Raw genomic sequence first — 22,572 nt, 5'->3', positions numbered from 1 at the left:
ACATTAATATGGAACATTTTATATGTGCTTACTTTACATAATTCAAACTAGTTTAGTATAAAAACTGAAATCACATGTTTTGATAAGAAATTTATATTTCATGTAAACTATCTAACTATCTAAGTCGTATATTCTTTTACATTATTTTGTACACATCAGTGACATTAAAAGTAATTTTATTCATTTGAGTATTTTAACAGAGAGATATACAGAGTGGCCCACTGCCTTGTCAAATTTTATTAAATCATTTCATTAACACAGAGAACACAGTGAATCAACAATTATAATATAACAGAGTCTGTCAAAGATGAGAAATATAAAATGTTTTCCTTTTTAACAACACATTCAGTCTTCACAAGTAAAACTGGAGACTAAAAGCAAGTGTAGATGTTCAGAACTATTTATTATTTAAATGATCAATCTAACAGGACACATCTGGGTAATAAGAAACATGTCACATTACGTTTATATATTTTCAGTATTTTTTTTTCATCTAAAAATTGTGTGGCCTGATACAAAAATCACTATGATCCATGTTGTTTACCATTATTATTATTATTATTATTATTATTATTATTATTATTATTATTATTATTATTATTATTATTATTAGCAGTTGTAGTGGTAGTAGTAGATAGTAGATAGTAACAGTTCCACTTGCACTTTATCACCACCAGAGGGAGCCAGAGCTCTAACACTCTCGTGTCACAGTGTCACTTCTCGTGCTTGTGGACATTTAAATCCTGCTCACATTTTATTCATCAAATTAAATTCTACAGTAAAAATCAGAGTAAACTGTAAATGATCTTTATTTATATGTGATTTGTAATGACAAAGTTCCACAAGCATAATGTCACAATCATAACAAACAGACTTTAGGATTACAATTAAAACCAGGTATTAAAATAATCTGTACAACATTTTAAAAGGGAAAATGTGTTTCTAAAATTTAACTAAAAAAGTAAAATGTTTCTTTTTATTCTCAACATTTAATAGATGATTATAGTTGTGAGGTGAAAATTCATTCAGTATTAAATACAGGAGAGATGATCAGTGGTGCTGAATTTTTACCTCCATCATTATCACAAGGACAGAAGTATGGATAGAGTTTCTCAGTGAAAGACTGACCAGTGAAAGAGTAGATATGAGATCTGGACTTTACATCATAAAAGGAGACCAGACCCTCCTCATAATCCACAAACACCCCCACAACCTCCACCTTCTCTCTCAGTGTGAGGGGGACATCAGGATCAGCACAAGCCTCATACTGATTCTCATTCCACAGCCCCACAGTCCAGAATCCATCCTGAGGTTTCGGTGTAATCCACCTCTTCCTGTTAATGTTCTCTCTCACGACTCCTAATGTCCAGTGAGTTTTCCCTCTGACCTGCACCTCATAATAAAATCTCCCTGTAGAGAAACTCTGATTTCCCAGAACACAGGGATAATAATTAAACCTCTGTGGTGTATCAGGGAGATCCTGCCATCTGTCTCCACATGTCACTTCTTTTCCATCAGCAGACAGGATGAGTTCAGGATTTGCTGTATCAGGATCCAGAGTCACATCCACTGAGAGAAACACAGTGTGTGATGTGAGTAAACAGGTAAAAATATTAAATCATCATCTGAATTCAATCCAATCATAAAGCTGAACAGTGAAGGGGAAAGAACAGTGATTTACTCCAAGTCTGTAATTTGGACTAAAACCTTTGTGTGTTTATTTAATGTCAGGACACAAAACTGTACAACATGTTCCAGGCTCGATTGTCTTTACCTAACACTGAGTAACACGGACGATAAACTTGACTTTTCTATGTTGAAACACTGACATATTGAATGTGAATTAGTGAACAGTGAAAAAATAGATGTGAATATTGACTCGATGTCAGCGGATTCCTCCGGAGTTCCAGTTTGCGGCGCTCATTGGTGACGTCACTTACCGGTCAGCAGCCTCTGAATCCCGGCAGCGCTATTTAAGTGTTTCTGCGTGATTTTCACCAGATGATCTCTCTACAGTTACGTCGTGATCTGTGACTTTTCTCACCGTCTCCTGTTCTAGTTATTTCTCAGTCCTGCTCTTTTTGCTGCTGCGCTTTCTTTTGCTTTTCGGCTCTGGCGCTTTTTCTGTTAGTTTTTTGGGGTTTTTTGCTATTTTTGCTCTCCCATTTTCCCCGTGGATTATTTCCCGTGTGTGGATTATTTCCTGTTTATAGATAGTGACCATGGTGGATTAAAGACCTGCGCTGGTGGACTATTATTGTACTTTGGCTACCTGTTGCTACCTGCTTGTGTTATGAGGTTTGTGCTGTGACTTTGACCTGCTTATGTCTCTGTCTCTAGGTTTGTTTTGCATCCTGTGTGGATTCGCACCTGAAAGCAGAGGAGCATGTGGTAGCAATGTGGGGCAACAAAAGCCCTAAAAGTGGGTAGTTCTGTGCTGTATTATTACACTTAGGATGGTTTTAATCTGGGGCATTTAACTGTAAAGAATTATTCTTACCTGCATACTTCTTCTTCTTTAATAACTCTGTGAAAACATGTAGTTTAATGGCAATATAGTCCAAATAAAGTCACATTAAACACATCATAATATATACACCAATGTACAAAAATGACTGAAATTTTCTTTTTTTATTTCATTTGCTGCATTTTTCTTTTGTGATGCTTTCAATACTTGTATTGCAGCTTCTTTCAGTTATTGTTAGTTTTGGGTGTGAAATGGAGGTGAAATGCTGCTCAGTTTGGTTAAGGTTTGCTTTTTGACTTGGCCAATATAAAACCTTCCACTTTTGCCCCTGATTAAGTCCAGTGTTTTGCTGGCAGTGTGTTTTGGGTTTGCTTTGGAGGTTGTTTGTGATGTTACTGAATGCTGTTTTGGGGTTTTTTCTTCACAGCTCTCACAATGTTTGTCATCAACTACCATCGTCACATTTCTTTCTTTTTTTCAGATCCTCCCAAATTGTTGCACTGGCTAAACCCAATGCTTCAGAGGAGAAACATGGAGCTCAGATCAAGAGAAAACATTCAGTACTGTGTGATTAACAGGGCACTTTTGGGCAACAAGGAACACGTATCAGTCACATTTCAATCATTTCTATCACTTGAAAAGACACAGGTTCAGACAAAAGGTGCCATTTTCTGAGTTGTTTAACACGTCTAGCTGTAAATGTCAGGAGGATGAAAATCTGATCTTGTCAGGACTCAGCCCGGACTTTGGCCACGTGTTCTTGTTTTTGTTCCCTGTCACGTGTCTGCCCCGCACTTGTTTACTCCTCCCCGTCTCTGCACAACTGTTCCTCATGTGTCTTGTCTATTTAACTGTGCCGTGTTGCCTCGAGCAGTTCAGAATCCTCTGGTGTCTTTGGTTGTCGTCTGAAGTCGTGTCTGTGTCTTTGTTTCATGTTTTTAGTTATTAAAACCTGTTTATTTTACACTATCCTGCATTTGGGTCTGTTTTATCCCCGCGTTGCTGACAGATCTATTGTTGAATGTTCACATGTTGATCTCAAACCAGTGTTCAGTGTAGAGCAAAATGTAATTGACTTTACAACCCAACACATTTGGAGGGAACTGTAAATATTACAATAACAGAAAATCCAAAATTTTCACAAAATCAGGTGTAATTACCGTATTCCACACTCAGTCTCTGCAGTTCTGAAAAGAGAAAAATATTAATATTAGAGATTTACTTAGATACTCCATAGATACGGTTTAATACCTTATTATTATTTACACAAAAAGTGTGTGTAGAAAACACATTTAGATTGATCTGATTTGTTTCTTTCGTTCAGTTCTGTAGTGAATTATTTGTATATTCAATTATGATCATCATAATAATATTATTCTACAAAATAATGTAATCCACTAACTTGCATAAAGAGGAATTATTTGCCCCGTTACTGAGTCCTCTGTTTTTGCATGTCACATATAATAGTCATGTCTTCAAACAAAATTGTATTTGACAAAGAAATTTGACACTGCTTTATAAAATATTTATGCTATGCTTATGAATGTATTTTAAAAGCACGATGCAGGTGGCCTTAAAATGATGTTACCCTTTCTTTCTTTCTTTCTTTTCTTTCTGATCATGAATTGATTTATAAACATTAATGGAATTTCATTGCAGATTCCTATAATATTGTTCTGATATACCAAATGCTTAATGAATTTAATAAAATTAAATAAATAATTTCCAGTAATATTTTGAGTAGATCAGATCTGTTTCTCTGTTCAGTTTAGTAGTGATTTATTTGTAGCAGCATTTATCTGTACATAAACTACCTCTACACAGTTATATCTGTATTTTGTGTCACTAGTGCAGGGCTCTTCAACCTTACCCACAGTGTTGATGTGGCTGCAGGCTTTCAGACACAACTGACTCCACATTAATCAGCTCATATCCAGTCTCAGATATCAAGCAGTGCCTCTTATTTGTCTGCTTTAAAAGACTGCAGCCACACCAGACCTTTGTGTATAAGATTGAAGACTCCTGCTCTAGTGGATCATCTGCCATTACAATGGCTGTAGATTATGGATTGTAATTTTCTGCTAATACAATGGAAATAAAAAGTTCATACTCGCCTATCAAAATGTCAGAAATCTGTGTTTAGTGATCATTTAGTCATCAGTAAGAATAGCAGTGAATCTCACTCACTCATTTATTTACTTCTGACCACACACACACACACACACACACACACCCTAATCGGTAAAATTCTCAGTAAACAGTTAACACTGTCTTAAATCTATTTTAAACACTTTTTTTTTTGTGTGAAACCAACATCACTACAGCAGCATAAACAGCCTAAAAACTTCCCAGATACCTTTATGATTACATTTATATAGTGTGAAATAACTGGACACGTCTCACTATTTAACACATTCTAATTGTCTGTCTGTTGGAGGTTGGAGTCTGTTGATCATTTCATACATGTTCTATCTATAATTTGTAATCAATATGTTCTTTAAAGCACATAAAATCTTCCTAACCTGTGTTCTCCTTCTCAGTCTTCATCACTGAAGATAAAACAGATTTGATTAAACACATTTATTAAAACAAATTTGTTTGAAATAATTTAAACCACATAAACAAATGTATAAAATGCTAGCTCACATAGTTAATCATTTTAATCAAAATAATTAAAAATATCAAATGTAAGGTATCAACTAAAATTATACTAGTAAACTGTAGTCAGTGTTTACACTCAACTAAACCTATTTTTAAGGAGGAAAAATATTGCTGCTGCCTATGATGTAGATGTAGCTCAGCAGTAAAGGTAAAGGTGTAGCTCATTCACCATCAGATTTCTTATAACCACAGTCTCTCCTGGTGAAATCTCAGCATTAAAGCAGCAGTATAACATGCAGTGCTGATGACAGAAACTCATGATCTCATCTCACAGTGATTCAGACACTATAAAGTAGTTAAGAAGTTCAGGTATAATTACCATCTTTCAGTCTCTGTATCTGCCTCTCTGAAAACAGACAATATTAGAATTTTTATATTACACTTATTAGTCAGATATAGTTGAAGAGCTGACAGCAGAAATGTGGTGACTAAGACATTGTGCTCACCTACATGCAATATTATTCTACAAAATAATGTAATCCACTAACTTACATACAGGGGAAATATTTGCCCCGTTACTGAGTCCTCTGTTTTTGCATGTCGCATAAAATAGTTATATATGTTCGAACAAAATTGTATTTGACATAAATTAAAATAGTAAATAATTAAATAAATTAATATTTTAAAAGATAATTTCATTCACTGTCAGAAAAAAATGATCCAAAACCAACTGGTCCTGTAGGAACAACCTCATTAAAGTGAATATATGTATTATTATATCTTAATTACATTAAAATCATTAATTAGTCAGGCATGTGTGCTTCATAGATAAAAATCTGTATTAGACTAGAGCTCCATTCAAAATGTGTACAAATGTACTGACCATTCAGTTCCATGTCTTGTAAGAAGTAGATATCATTAATAAACCTCACAGAAGGCAGGTGAACACATTTTTGCCCTACACTGTGGTATATATCTATTATAGGGCATTCTTATTGATTTTATGAAGCCCATATGACTGCCAGACAAATCATTTTAATGATCTAAAACTAAACTTTTAAACAAATTTATATTCATTACATTCTATATTCTCCAAGTGTCAAAATTTTTTAGTTTGTAAAAATTCTCATCTCAGATATCTTAGATCAGTCAACTTATTATAATAATTTCAGTAAACAGTTAACACTGTCTTAAACCCATTTTAAACACTTTTTGTGTGAAACCTACATCACTACAGCAGCATAAACAACCTAAGAAACTTCCCAGATACCTTTGTGATTACATTTATTTAGTGTGAAATAACTGAAGACACGTCTCACTATTTAACACATTTTAATTGTCTGTCTATTGGAGGTTGGAGTCTGTTGATCATTTCATACATGTTCTATCTATAATTTGTTTAATCAATATGTTCTTAAAAGCACAAAACATTTTTCTCACCTGTGTTCTCCTTGTTCTTCATCACTGAAGATAAAACAAATTTGTTTGAAATAATTTAAACCACATAAATAAATGTATAAAATGCTAGCTCACATAGTTCATCATTTTAATCAAAATAATTAAAAATAGCAAATGTAAGGTATCAACTAAAATTATACTAGTAAACTGTAGTCAGTGTTTACACTCAACTAAACCTATTTTTAAGGAGGAAAAATATTGCAGCTGCCTATGATGTAGATGTAGCTCAGCAGTAAAGGTAAAGGTGTAGCTCATTCACCATCAGATTTCTTATAACCACAGTCTCTCCTGGTGAAATCTCAGCATTAAAGCAGCAGTATAACATGCAGTGCTGATGACAGAAACTCATGATCTCAACACACAGTGATTCAGACACTATAAAGTAGTTAAGAAGTTCAGGTATAATTACCATCTTTCAGCCTCTGTATCTGCCTCTCTGAAAACACACAATATTAAAATATTAATATTACACTTATTAGTCAGATATAGTTGAAGAGCTGACAGCAGAAATGTGGTGACTAAGACATTGTGCTCACCTACATGCTATATTATTCTACAAAATAATGTAATCCACTAACTTACATACAGGGGAAATATTTGCCCCGTTACTGAGTCCTCTGTTTTTGCATGTCGCATAAAATAGTTATATATGTTCGAACAAAATTGTATTTGACATAAATTAAAATAGTAAATAATTAAATAAATTAATATTTTAAAAGATAATTTCATTCACTGTCAGAAAAAAATGATCCAACACCAACTGGTCCTGTAGGAACAATCTCATTAAAGTGAATATATGTATTATTCTCACTTAATGACATTAAAATCATTAATTAGTCTGGCATGTGTGCTTCATAGATAAAAATCTGTATTAGAGTAGAGCTCCATTCAAATGTGTACAAATGTACTGACCATTCAGTTCCATGTATTGTAAGAAGTAGATATCATTAATAACCCTCACAGAAGGCAGGTGAACACATTTTTGCCCTACACTGTGGTATATATCTATTATAGGGCATTCTTATTGATTTTATGAAGCCCATATGACTGCCAGACAAATCATTTTAATGATCTAAAACTAAAGTTTTAAACAAATTTATATTCATTACATTCTATATTCTCCAAGTGTCAAAATTTTTTAGTTTGTAAAAATTCTCATCTCAGATATCTTAGATCAGTCAACTTATTAAAATAATTTCAGTAAACAGTTAACATTGTCTTAAACCCATTTTAAACACTTTTTGTGTGAAACCTACATCACTACAGCAGCATAAACAACCTAAGAAACTTCCCAGATACCTTTGTGATGACATTTATTTAGTGTGAACACATAACTGAAGACACGTCTCACTATTTAACACATTTTAATTGTCTGTCTGTTGGAGGTTGGAGACTGTTGATTGCTTCATACACATGTTCTATCTATAATTCAATATGCTCTTAAAAGCACATAAATTTTTTCTCACCTTTGTACTCCTTCTCCTTCTTCATCTCTGAAGATAAACCAGATTTGATTAAACACATTTATTTAAACAAATTTGTTTGAAATAATTTAAACCAAATAAACAAATGTATAAAATGCTAGCTCACATAGTTAATCATTTTAATCAAAATAATTAAAAATATCAAATGTAAGGTATCAACTAAAATTATACTAGTAAACTGTAGTCAGTGTTTACACTCAACTAAACCTATTTTTAAGGAGGAAAAATATTGCAGCTGCCTATGATGTAGATGTAGCTCAGCAGTAAAGGTAAAGGTGTAGCTCATTCACCATCAGATTTCTTATAACCACAGTCTCTCCTGGTGAAATCTCAGCATTAAAAGCAGCAGTACAAAATAATGTAATCCACTAACTTACATACAGGGGAAGTATTTGCCCTGAGCCCTTTTGCATGTCGCATTTAACAGTTTCATATCTTAAAACAAAATTTAATTTGCCTTTAATTAAAATAGCAAATAAGTAAATAGATTAACATTCATTAAGATAATTTCACTATCTGTCAGAAAAACACCAACTGGTCCTGTAGGAACAATCTCATAAAATATTACTTAATGGCATTAAAATTATTCATTAGTCAGGCATGTGTGCCTCATAGATAAAAATCTGTATTAGACTAGAGATCCATTAAAAATCTGTACAAATGTACTGACCATTCAGTTCCATGATCTTGTAAGAAGTAGATATCATTAATAAACCTCAAATCAAATCAAATTATTTTTTTTTGTCACATGTCAATGTCAATTTAATGTCAATTTTCTTTCTATTTCTGTTTTATTAGCACAACTACACATCATCATCATCATCATCAAACAGGTTTAACTTTAGCTAAAAGACAAAGCTGGAAAAAGCAGCATTTGACCACTGAACTTATCTGCTTATCCAATTTTAAGCCATCATCAAAAACAAAGCCCAAGTTCTTTACCCAAGGCTTTGCAGAAATAGTTAAATTACATGTTGCATTACAAGTGTTATTTGACTGGGAGAGTTAACTGAACCAAAAACTATTATTTCAGTTTTATTTTCATTAAAATGGAGAAAATTTTAAGGTAACCAAGCTTTCACATAAGATAAGCAGGCCCTAAATGTTTCCTGCCCATCAAGATTAGGTTTTAGGGGTAAATAAGCTTGAGTGTTGACCGCATAGCAATGGAACGACAGCCAATGTTTCCTGAAAATAGACCCTTATGGGAGCATATATAATGTAAAAAGAATGGGAGCTAAAATAGATCCCTGAGGAACACCACAAGATAGAACAGCAGCCTCTGACGTATATTCCCAAATATTAACACTGAACTTTCTATTTGACAGATAAGATTTAAACCATTCAAGGGCAGCTCCTTTAATACCAGCACAACGCTCCAAGCGAACAAGAAGAATGCAATAATCTATCGTATCGACAGCCGCACTCAGATCTAGTAGTACAAGTATGGTATAAACCCCAGAATCAGCAGCTATTAACACATCGTTAGGAACCTTCAGGAGTGCAGTCTCTGTCGAATGGTATTTTTGAAAACCTGAAGGAAAAACTCAAATACTTTATTTTTATCAAGAAAACTCTGAAATTGTTGCTACACTGTCTTCTCTAAAATCTTTGAAATAATAGTCAAATTAAAAACAGGTCAAAAATTAGCCAAAACATTTATGTCCAAGTTTGGTTTCTTTAACAATGGCCAAACTATAGCATGTTTTAGCACATCCGGTACTATGCAAGTTTCCAGACATCGATTTATAATATCTAAAAGATACAGTCCCACTGCATCAAATACTTGTTTCAAAAGAAATGAGGGGATGGCATCCATAGTGGAGCCCGACGGCTTTAATTGACTCACTATTTCTTGTAGATGAGAAAGAGAAATAGGTTCAAATTGCTTGAACTCTGTCATACAAGCCACAGAGATAGAAGAGTCAGCAGAAGGACAAGATATTCCTGATCTGATGTCACTAATCCCATTGACAAAAAATGTAAGAAAATCATCACACAGAGTCTTTGGTGACACAATGACTCCGTTAATATTTCAAAAGACACATGAAGCTTATCTTTCTTCCATCTACGCTCTGCTCTTCTGCAGAACTGCCTCAAGGAGCCGATGTTGTCATCAATCCATGGCTCAGATCTTGGATTACATTTTAAGATCTTTGTAACTGTGTTTACATTCCCACATGTAGAACTGAACTCTAACAACAACTGATCTGCACTTAATTCATACTGGTTTGCATCCATATCTTGCATAATTTCACAAAAAGCTGATAAGAAAACTGTACTAGTAGTAGAATTGATTAATCGTGATTTACGGACCTGCCTTTTAACTTGCCAGGAGTTTGATAATGCAGGAATAGAAAACAACACATTTATGATCAGAAAACCCATTATCCACTATCTCCAGATCATAAAGAGAAAGAAAGATGATAACACAAGATCAAGAGTGTGTTGATCTTGATGGGTGGGTACATTTATATGATGATCTAGGTCAAAGGCATTATCAACATAATAAACTCTTTGGCTAAAGAGTCTACAGTGCAACACACATGTAGCAGTGGAGCAGTGGTGGCTCAGGAGCAGTGGTGGCTCAGGAGCAGTGGTGGCTCAGGAGCAGTGGTGGCTCAGGAGCAGTGGTGGCTCAGGAGCAGTGGTGGCTCAGGAGCAGTGGTGGCTCAGGAGCAGTGGTGGCTCAGGAGCAGTGGTGGCTCAGGAGCAGTGGTGGCTCAGGAGCAGTGGTGGCTCAATAATGGACTTTTTATTGGACATTTCAAGTGTAAATAGCTGCAATTCAAAAATTCTGTAATCATATTCTACTATTTGGTGATGAGAAAATTTGTCTTTAAAAATAGAAAATATCCGGCACCACTGCCGGTTAAGCGAGGCGAATTTACAAACAAACACTTTGAAGTTAAAAGTTCAGCAAGAGGGCTTAAATCCCAGACAGTAAGCCAGGTTTCAGTAATAAATAAGCAATCCAACTCAAACGCAGTAAAAAAGTCATTTATAATAAAAGTCGTATTTACTACCGATCTTGAATTAAGCAGACCCAATCTCAATCGAAGTGGATTATCCATCTGCTCCTCCGACTGCTGCGCCCGAGGAAAAGTGTGAAGATGGCTGAAGCACACTGCTTGATGGTAAATACGGGGAGAACCATATACAACACTGGTCACCATAGCTGGGACCAGGGGAGCACTCAACTCATATGATAGATCCAGGAAACGCCAGCAAACAGAATAGTCATTGGCCAAAGACCTCTCCCATTCCAAAGGCGACACAGCATAGCCACCCCGGAGTACGACATGCAGTGAAATGCTTTAAATGGTTGCATATGCCAGATTATTATAAGCCTGGGGTCAGAGCACAGGCCTTGCTAAATGGTCCAACGATGATGTCTCAGCAGATTGTAGGCTTAAACCCCTGACCTTCTGATCAGTAACCCGAAGCCTTAACCACTGAACCATCACGTCCTGCCACTGAATCATCACGTCATCACAGAAGGCAGATGAACACATTTTTGCCCTACACTGTGGTATATATCTATTATGGAGCATTCTTACTGATTTTATGAAGCCCATATGACTGCCAGACAAAATTGACTCACTATGTTAATTATGTCATTATGTTAATGATCAAAATGATCACTGCTTAGTGCTTTCCCTTCTGATAGCTCCCCCCCTGACGGTGCTTGGTGACTTCAACCTCCCCTCTGACAAGCTACATTCCTCTTCCTTCCTGTCTCTTCTCGACTCATCCTACCTAAGACTACCTCTCACACCCCCACCCCCCCCACTCTTACCCGCCACAACCTTCACTCTGTCTCCCCTTCATCTGTAGCTTCTGGCACTCTTTTTTCCCTTCCTGATCCTGAATCTTTTTCCTCACTTCCCTTGGACTCAGCCACACATACTTTCCTCTCATCTCTTTTCTCAACTATTGACTTCCTCTGCCCTATGTTCACTAAACCCAAGAAAACTTCTTGTTCTGTTCCTTGGCTTTCAGATGTGCTGCGCAACAATCAAAGAGAGCTAACATCATCAGAGAGAAAGAATCAACACTCAGAGACTTGATGCAGATCTTGATTTTTACCGAACACTTCTTGTCAAGTTCTCCTCAGATGTGACTTCTGCCATGACTTCCTTCTACAAGGAAAAGCTTGAAGCTTCCTCACATGACCCTCGGAAATTCCACAACATCATCTCTTCTCTGCTCAACCCCCCGGCTCCACCTTCATCCTCCCTAACTGCAGAAGACTTTGCTTCTTTCTACCAGGAGGAGATTGATGAAATCTGCCGGACCTTCACTTCAGCCCCGACTGCACTTACATCTCAGAGTATGCATTCTCCTACACCTTCGTTGTCACATTTCTCAACTGTGGCAGCAGAAGAGATTTTACAACTCATCCAGTCCTGCAATCCTACCACTATGCTCCAGACCGTCTCGCAAGACCTCTTGCCCTTCATTTCCACTATCATCAATAGATCCAGCATCTGGTCAAGTATAGTACAAGACTCTTCTCTGTTCTGGCACCAAGGTGGTGGAATGAACTTCCCCTAGAGGTCTGGACAGTCACTGGCTATTTTCAAGTGGTGATTGAAGACCTACTTATTCAGGAAACACTTCAACTAGCACTTCTTTCCTTATCTTTTGCATTAAAAAAAAAATAAATAAATAAAACCTTTGACACTTTTTCATTGTAACTTTGAACAAATGTTTTAAACTCATGGTATCTTAAGTATGTAACCTAGTGAACCAGCATTAATGTATTCAGTGTTAGAGATTTAAGCACTTATGTACGTCGCTCTGGATAAGGGCGTCTGTCACATGCTGTAAATGTAAATGTAAATCAAATTATTAATAAAATAATTATTAAATTAAAGAATTCCTTTCGTTATTTTATTTTTTTTAAATCCTGTTCTTAGTGATGTGAAAAAAATCCAGCTGATCTTTATTTTGAATCAATAATTGACTCAGAATAATGTAATTGATGGCAGCTGTATGATAATTACTTTTTAAAATGAGATTGAAGGTAATTGGTTTATTTTGAAGACAGGCACAACCCCATTTTTAAAACATATGCAAATTGGTTCTTGTAACTTACATTTTTATTATGTATTTAAGTTTTTCTATTTGTTTTTACTTAATTTTTAAACTTTTACAATTTTTACAATGAGAATGAAAGTCTTTTTATATCCATTGTATATTTATGTACAGTGTAAAAAGTTCTATCGCAATTAATTATGTTAAGTCTAAAATGGCTGTTTTATAATCTGCAGTAAATCTTAATGTTGTGGTGTTATTAAATAAAGTTAATTCAATTTTACCTTTCTTGTAACAAACAAATGCAGTTATGATCAATCCAACAGCAATAAGACATGCTGAAACTGAAATCCCAACATTCCACTTCCAAGCACCAAAGACTTTACCTAAAATAAAACCACATTTAACACATCAGATATTTTAAACCATTCATTTAATTTAAGGTGTATTATTACAAGGTGTATTATTACACACAACAGTGTTGCAGTTATTGTTAATAGCTAAAATAAAAATAACATGTAAGTTCAGATGCGTAAATGGTGTTCACCAAGCTCATGTCATTATTTATTACCTTAATCTGTAATGATTACAGTAGAATGTAACAATCTAACTTAAGTATAAAAGTTTTATATTCACAGACACTTACTATTGATGATAATCTCTGTCTCCATCATGTGATGTTGTTGCTGAAGTCTGCAGTAAAACCTGTTAGAGTCGCTATAATCATAAACAGAGATGCGGCTTTTCACATTGAAGCCCTCAGTGTCTCTGTGTATCTGTGTATCTTCAGCAGTCAGAGTGACTCCTTCTCTGTCCAGCCACAGAACAACAGGTTCAGGTTTCCAGCCTCTGGACTCACACACTAGATTAATCCCTCCTGAGTTATCATAACTCTCCATCATTATCACTGGGTGGCTTCCCTGAGCTACAGACAATAAAGAAAAATAATATTATTAGATTTTAATGATACAAACAGACAGTAATAAACATCAACTAGAAAAGAAAACACCAATAATAATAAAACATCAGTAATGAAATCTTCCCAACTGAGGTTCAACACTAAATACTAAAACCAAGGCAAAATGTAGTTTTTCTGAAATTTTGTGAAACCTTCATCACAGAAATTGATCTTACCCTCTACAATGACCTTCACAGTGATGTCATCGTACAAGGATTTGTCCTGAACAAGACACTCATATTCTCCTTCATTCACTCATATTCTCCTTCATCAGAGACTCTGAGATCTGACAGTTTGAGTGAAGTGTTGCCTTTCTGTAGCTCCTCTTTATACAGTGATGTTCTTCCTCTATAGGACTGAGCCTGACCTTCATTTCTGTCTTCATGATCCCTATAGAGATGCACTAATGAGTCCTTTACATCGAGTTTGAACCACTTCACTGTCATGTCCACAGCACTGGTGTTGGGTTTGGTAAAACAGGGCAGAACCAGAGCTTCACCAGCTACAGCAACCAGAGGCTCTTCTGGACCAATAACCTGTAAACTCTCTGTATTGTGGTGAAAATAAAGAGCAAATACAATATATCACTATATTCTGTGCATTTAACATGACTGACTTTATTTAATTGTATACATTATTTTTAAATATAGAAGCAAGTTTTTACATATTTTTACAGAAAAACACTTGTTTTTGTCAGAAAAAATATATATATAATAATTTATGTATTACAAAAAACATTTAAGGTCACAATAAAGAAATACAGGTCATTCGTGGCAAACATTAAAGTTAAATACATGTTAATAGTTTCCCACAGTCACGTATCAGAGTCACACAGTTCTGGTGGATGAATGATATTCTGATGTAAAATAGATATAAATCAACAAATTAATTTAGTAAAATACATATTTTGTTTACAAAAGTTTACAACTAATTATAAATCAAATAAAACATGTGAATGGGGAAAATGTGACTGTAACTTGAACTGTTACGTGGTTGATGGTGCCACATGGGATAAAAAAGGACACAGGAAGAGGAAATAGAGGTTGTAGGGTAACCTGTATTTATATTACTTTAACATTATGAATTTGCATTAAGAACAACTTACATAAACGCAGTAAGACTAAGACTGATAATACTAAAATAAACTGTTAGAACTGAAGTAAAATAAATAAAATGCTCTGCAAAGTAGTTCTGCTGTCTTCATGTGCTATAGGAATTATTGTAAGTAAGAATTTCCCCCATAGGAAGTGTGTTGTATTGTCTGTTTGCACTGTCTCATGTCTTGCACTGTTTTTGTCTTGCACTGTTTTGTCTTGCACTGTTTTGTCTTGCACTGTTTTGTCTTGCACTGTTTTGTCTTGCACTGTTTTTGTCTTGCACTGTTTTTGTCTTGCACTGTTTTTGTCTTGCACTGTTTTGTCTTGCACTGTTTGAACACGTTTGCACACATGCACTTTATATGAACAGGTTAAACTTACATAAACTATTTTATTGTTATTGCTTGATGTTTTAGTCATATTTATTTATGTATATAAGCAAGAAAATTCCTTTATCGTTAGCAAGATACCTAAATAATCTGTGCTTTGTTGTTAATATAAAATTTATAAAAGAGAAGAAAATATGTATGAATAAACCTGGTGTTGTGCAGGTTTCATGTTCTTTACAACAACAAATCATTTACACATGATGCTTGTATTATCACTTCAGAAATAGGATGTAGAATAATTATACAGGTCAAGTCAAGTCAAGTCAAGTCAAGTCAAGTCAAGAAGCTTTTATTGTCCTTTCAACCATATATAGCTGTTGCAGTACACAGTGACATGAGACAACGTTTCTCCAGGATCATGTGCTACATAAAACAAAGACAGGGCTAAGGACATGTAAGTAGTCTTAGCCACATAAAGTGCAGCTGTGCAACCTGGTGCAAACAGTGCAGGACAAGACAAACAAGACAGTGCAGGACAAAAGACAGTGCAGGACAATAAACTGTGCAGACATAAAGTTACAAGACAATACAAAAAGTACAAAAAATGCAATACGCAAAAGACAATAAATAAAAACTTGATAGCACATGTTCTTTTAAAACATTTCCATTTCCTTCAACAACGTATGCTGTGTTTTCAGTTTATTGCAGTGGTTCTGATGTTTTCTCAGATTACAGCGTGTTTCTACATGCAGTCGTTGTGGCTTCAAGCTTGTTAATGTGTGCAGTATGCGGAAGAACTTGCAGATGCTGTGTCCGAGCCTCTCTGAGCTTACTGCCAGTTTAATGCATCAGTTTTATACATTTCTATGTGCTTTGTGCATCTGCAGCATGTTGCCAAGTGGTGGCCTTTGTAATTTTTCACAAAGAAGAATTTTAGATTTTTAAGTTGCCATGTGTCACTCCAGAAATCAGTTTTCTCAAAAACAAATGTTCTAACTAAATGTTCTGACTAAATGAACTCAGAGTTTGGTAGTTGAGCCTGGAGTCATATCAATATATCAACTGGACTTCTTTCTAACTTCCCGCCAACTTCCCTCAGCCTAAAGAAGTTACTCAGATGAGCAGTGAAACGTTGTGATCTAATTAGAAAGAAGTTCACTTGACATGACTCAACTTCCAGATAAACTCACATGGATGACTGAGAATCTTCACACACAACCAAATAAAAATATAAGCACAAAATATCAGATTTGATAAAACAAGCTTACAATTCTATTAAACAGCCACACACACATATGCAGCGATTTTGTGGACAATATTAAAAAGGAATGGCAAATAATATTTGCAATGGCGTTTCCTACTTGTCTTTGTAAAAACAGCCACATAATTCAATATTCAGAATATGTGCAGTTTTTATTTACTCTTTAACTCGGTGTGTTTTATTAATTTCATAAAGAAGTCATATTATGATATCAATAGCTCTGAAGCTCTGGGTCATTGAACCTGTCCAAGATTTCTAATTAAAAGCGGAATTTGTAAAGATTGTGGTAACTCATCACTATTATTTATAATGGTTGCAGAACTGCTATCCCATACTAATAAAAAATTCAGGTTTAATGTTGAATCTGAAAGTGAAAAAGTGACGTGACATACGGCTAAGTATGGTGACCCATACTCAGAATTCGTTCTCTGCATTTGACCCATCCAAAGTGCACACACACAGCAGTGAACACACACCGTGAACACACACCCGGAGCAGTCATATGTGATCTAGTCATATGTGAGATGTAAACTCTACATAACTGTCCACTAAAGTCTTTATACAACATTCAAATTAAGAAGGAAGTAAAGTATTTGGGAATCATTATATCTAAAAATACATAATGGATAAAAATACATGGATAATATAGATAAATGTAAATAAATTTTAAACAGATGGCTGTAGAGACATCTTACAATTTTTGGCAGGATCTTTCTGTCTAAGATGGATAGTTTATCCAGGATCATTTACCCAGCCTTCTCCTTACCATCAACATGTATGATAAAATTAATAAATAGAGTAAATTTTAAATTAATATGGAAGAATAAGTCAAAACATTACAAAAGAGGATCTGATTAAAAACATGGAAATGGGGAATAAGTGCAATTGATTTCAACATGATAAATGGTGTTTAAAATTAAAATGGTTAAAGTCCTTCATCCAAAACAATCATTCTTTTTGGTATTGTGATGATATTTTACTAGAAGCTGTTTGTGAAGTTCTGACCTTCTGTGTGCAGGACCAGAAGTTGATTGTGACTAGAAATTGTTATTACCAGAGATTGTTTGTATAAAATATTAGAGTGTCAGAATGAGCTGGAGACGAGTTGGCTCATAAACAACTCTATGCAGACCTCGGTAAGGGTAAGATTCTCCTGATCAGGAGACAAACAGTCGTTATGCATCTAGCCAATGATTGAGGATGTTTTCCTTCCTTCAGTCTCTGTGTTTGAATCATGTCTATAAAATCACAGTATAATGAATGATCAGGGCCTTTCCTCTCTCATGCTACATGAGGATTGTTGGGTCCTGTTGCGCAACAGAACAAATAAATTGTGAACCTTTTTACTCTTGCCCGTGCCTACCAGTGTGCTATCTTCTTAAAACAGTATATTGTCTGTCTGTAACTAATGGTTAAAGATAAAGTACTCCAAGGTTTTCCCAGTACTTTTGTGATAAAAAAATGTACAAATAGAGTTGTATTAAATCTTTTACAAGCAGTTTACCCAAAAACCTTATTATTATGTATCCATCTGCTCCTTTTTCTACAAAGCCTAAGAAAGTTAAATGAGATTTATCCCAGAAGCAAGTTTTTAAGACTAAAATTCAATCTTGATGTGAATAATTGTGTATTAATATATTATAAATTGTGTAAAATTGTGAAACTATTATTGAAAGTTTAGACATTTCTTTCTTTCTTTGTGCATTTGTACAACCCTTTTGGAGAGATGTACAGAACTGGTTACAATCCAGAGAGATTATACTTCCACCCCTTACAGTGCAGCTAATCAAGTTTTTATTGGAGAACAAACATTTAAATTTTGTTTTTAACTTTTTTGTTATTAAATACAGACAGAAAGCCTTTCATTCACTTCTCTGATGTTGGTGAAAACATTATTATTGTTGCTATTTGTTAAGGCCACAAACTCACTTAACCTGTCTAAAATTATATGTCTTTACAGTAAGAGGTAATCAGTAGAGAAATAATTCACACGTGTTCTGTCCTGTTCACTGACCACGAGGCGCTTGACCGTGAATGACATCATATAAACACCCCCCCCCCATAATAATTTATTTACCTGCAGATGTTGGAAACGCAAATGCAAAAGGAATTGCGATCACATTTAAGTTTTGTCAGGTTCTGTACACGACACCAAGTGAAATAGCAAATGGTGAATTTCTATTGAGATTAAAATATGTCAGGGTTGTAACTCGACAGACAGGAAATTCAACTGCAGATGAACTGTTTTTCCATTTGAAATGTAACATAAATTGTGCCTTAAAGTAAACTATCATTTTTAATATTGTCACTCCACACACACACACACACACACACACACACACACACACACACACACACACACACACACACACACACACACACACACAGTTTTCATACCTGATCGAGATTCAATAAAGCTGACAAGAATAAGAGTCACACACCAAAGCATTTTCCCTGATAGACAGAGTATCGTAAGACGACGCTAGAAGCTTCTTTGTCCGAGTCAACACTTTTATTTTCATTTTGTATTACGTAATACCTTTTCAGTAGTCACACCTTTTTTCTACAGAAGTCTCCTCTTTGTCTCCTCCTGTAACTTTGCTGCACATTGAATTGGTTAAAACTAATTTCTTTAAACATGATTAAAAATTAAGCCCAACGTTTTAATGTGTTGAAAAAATCTGTTTGAAAAACTTTATGATTCAGTGAAGAGGAGCTTAATGGCTTAAAGGCGAATATATGATATTAAGCAGACATTGTGTAATTGTTCATAACTTTTCATAATATAGAATATATATAATTTTGTTTTTTATTGCTTTCCCTCTGTAACAGATTGTTTATTATTTACAGGATAAGTGATCATGATATTGTGCTATTTCGGTTGATGAAACTTTTCTGTTTTAACCATCTGATATTGAATTTCTAGTGAATTATCATAAAAACTATATATATATTATGATAATATTTAATATTTAGACCAAAGTTTTACTTTATAGTCACAACCATAAACACTATGGAGTGAGCTCCAGTGGTACAAGAAATTAGCAAAAAAGTAATGGCAAGATGAATGCAGCATGTTATCAGAAAATACTAGACAGTTTGCATTCTACAGCATGAAAGCTGAACAAGGAAAGCTCTCGGATGTTCCAAAAGGACAATAATCCAAAGCATGAGGCTGGATTGACCCTCCAATGGCTACAGCAGAAAAAGGTGAAGGTTTTGGAGCCCATTACTGTCTCCGCCAGTTTAGGGAGATCTCAATTGTGCAGTTTGTGCAAGGCAGCCCAAAAGAATTACAGGAACTGGAGACATTTTGCCAGGAAGAATGGGCAGCCATATCAACTGAGAGAATTAAAGACTTAATGCAGAATTATTACAAAAGACTGCATGCCATCATTAATGCCGAAGGGGGAAATACACCATATTTACTGTAGTACTAAAGGTATGCAAGCTGTTGAACAGCGATTATTTTCTTTTTTGTTATGTTTTGTTTGATGATTGTGCCATTCTGTTATGCCTTACATATTAACTTGAGTCCTATAAGCAATAAAATAAATGTATGTTGTTATTATTGCTGTTGACATTTCTTTCACATCAAATATTACTGTGTTTATAAAAAATATATATTTAGAAATTGTTAAATTGATGCCTTTAACAAAACTAATAATTTGATAAAATGATTGAGTCCTTTAATAAAACCTTGCAACACTTAAACTTTATAAATAACTTAAAAATGTATAATGTAATGCTGAATACACAGTGAAGTCCAAAAGTCTAAGAATTATAAAGTTTAATAATAATCATATGTGTGTGTGTGTGTGTGTGTGTGTGTGTGTGTGTGTGTGTGTGTGTGTGTGTGTGTGTGTGTATCAGGCTCAGCAGAGAGAGGTAAGTAAACCCCATAGAGGATCTAATGCACTGTCTCCTCTTTTCTTTATCATTACAAATCCCTCATGCTACAGGAAGCATCACCACCCTCACAAGTCGCTCAGGTTTGCAGACTCCCTCTTGTTACTTTCTCCGCTTCAGTGATTCCTGGCAGCAGCGTAACAACTCGTCAATTCATGTTAGTGCAAAAAATGAGACGGACAAAATGACTGATTCATCTTGTTCTTTTACTCGTTATCGTGTGGTCAGGGTTTACAGTGAAAAACAGCTCCCGGGTGGACTGACTTGACTTGAGTGAACTTTAAACAAAGCAGAGTACAAACTTTCGCCCTGATTTCACCTACACAGCACACAGTGAGAGCGCACGTCACCTCAGCACATGTCGCGAACTACATTACCCACAATGCACTTCAATGTGGACTACAACACCTAGATAGCGATCTTAAAGCGGCAGCTCCTATTTGCCCTCTCCCACAACACCACCCCCACTCCGGATGGTGATTAAACTTAACACCACTCCAGCACCATGACATGAAGGATACAAAATACATCAACACACACCTTAACAAAAATATTACCATAGATTCACAGTGTTATTAGAAGGCAGAAATACATCCAACACAATGTCTACCCATATTTCTTTTTTTTTTAATGTTTGTTTTCTTTCCTTTTTTTTCTCAGCAATCCGTATAGGCCCCCAAAGTATACAGTCCATTCAAGCAGCTCCACTTAATGGAGGCACTGGACAATATAGTTTGAACATACAGCATTTACACTGCTTGGTGCTGTTTTTGTGTATTGTCTTGTAATTTTTTGTCTGCACTGTCTTTTGTCCTGCACTGTCTTTTTTTGTCTTGTCCTGCACTGTTTGCACCAGGTTGCACAGTTGCACTTTATTTGGCTAGGATTACTTACTAAGTCCTCAGCTCTGTCTTTGCTTTAATACAGCACCATGATCCATGGTAACTCACACACAAATGGTTCATTCAGATGTCCAGGTCATATATTGTGTCTTATATATAACCGGCAGCACACCTTGTCCTGTATTTTCTTTCCACAAGTTCTCTCAAGACTCTCATGATCTCTTTTCACTGTTATATTTGAAAGTATATTATGACACAGATCTGCTATGCTTATATTATTGGAACTATGTTATCAAAAGTGAATTTAAAATTTACATTAAAATGATTTGTCCTTAAACCCTATGAGTATAATAACAAGGATGAATCTCTTCACTATGGCAGTGTCAGGATGTTTACTGAGCTTAAAAAATCAAACCACATTATACTGGGAAGAAAATTCAGGGTATTATTGAAGCTAGTTGTCTTCTTATTTATTAGCACACTGTTATTTTTGCTGTGTGTCTGGCTTGACTGTGGTGAGTTTTCTCTTGTGATCAACAGTAATTCCTGGGTACAATTGCATGATGTATATGTTTAATTATATATTCACTTTTTCATTCCAAGACCTAAAGTAACTGAGATAAAGATATCTCAAAATAACACCTAAGAGTGTTAGCTCTGTATGGTAACAATATAAATCTTATAATGAGAAAGTTTCAGAAGCCCAAAGTGAGTTGAGTAATGGAGTAATTAAAGTTGCATAAAAGTTGCAATGATAAATAATTGAAATTGTAATCACAGACTCTATGGTTTGATGTTATTCATTAAAAAAATAAATTCAGTATAAATTTTATGTATAGATTTTAATGAGAGATTTGTATATATTGCCAAATCAATTTAGGTTTTTGTCTTTAAAAAGTAAAATCATAAACTTCTTAAATACAGGAGAGATGATCAGTGGTGCTGAATTTTTACCTAATTTATTTAAAACAAGGACTGAAGTATGGATAGAGTTTCTCAGTGAAAGATTGAAAAGTGAAAGAGTAGATATGAGATCTGGACTTCACATCATAAAAGGAGACCAGACCCTCATCTTAATGCACAAACACCCCCACCACCTCCAGCTTTTCTCTCAGTGTGATGAGGA

General features: G+C 35.0%; 3 protein-coding genes across 8 annotated transcripts in view; 1 reads left to right on the top strand and 2 right to left on the bottom strand.

Moving 5' to 3' along the window:
* Window positions 1–22,572, bottom strand: part of LOC125138419 (butyrophilin subfamily 1 member A1-like) — a 262,663-nt gene that overhangs the window by 32,888 nt on the left and 207,203 nt on the right. The gene's annotated exons all lie outside the window — the stretch shown is intronic.
* LOC113656997 (butyrophilin subfamily 2 member A2-like) overlaps window positions 1–22,572 on the top strand; it is a 251,138-nt gene that overhangs the window by 201,520 nt on the left and 27,046 nt on the right. The gene's annotated exons all lie outside the window — the stretch shown is intronic.
* LOC113656999 (butyrophilin subfamily 2 member A2-like) lies at window positions 167–19,223 on the bottom strand. The gene is given in 12 exon segments (XM_047814055.1): window positions 167–1,569; window positions 2,501–2,527; window positions 3,628–3,654; window positions 5,448–5,474; window positions 6,509–6,532; window positions 6,936–6,962; window positions 7,993–8,019; window positions 13,335–13,436; window positions 13,697–13,975; window positions 14,185–14,275; window positions 14,278–14,555; window positions 19,093–19,223. Coding segments are annotated over 12 exon segments (1,509 nt in total). The 5' UTR covers window positions 19,145–19,223; the 3' UTR covers window positions 167–1,021.

This window comes from Tachysurus fulvidraco, chromosome 1 (genome assembly GCF_022655615.1).
Source record: "Tachysurus fulvidraco isolate hzauxx_2018 chromosome 1, HZAU_PFXX_2.0, whole genome shotgun sequence".
In the NCBI taxonomy this organism is placed as follows: domain Eukaryota; kingdom Metazoa; phylum Chordata; class Actinopteri; order Siluriformes; family Bagridae; genus Tachysurus; species Tachysurus fulvidraco.
Note: the sequence above shows the minus strand (reverse complement) of the source record. Positions and strands in the feature narration are given on the sequence as shown.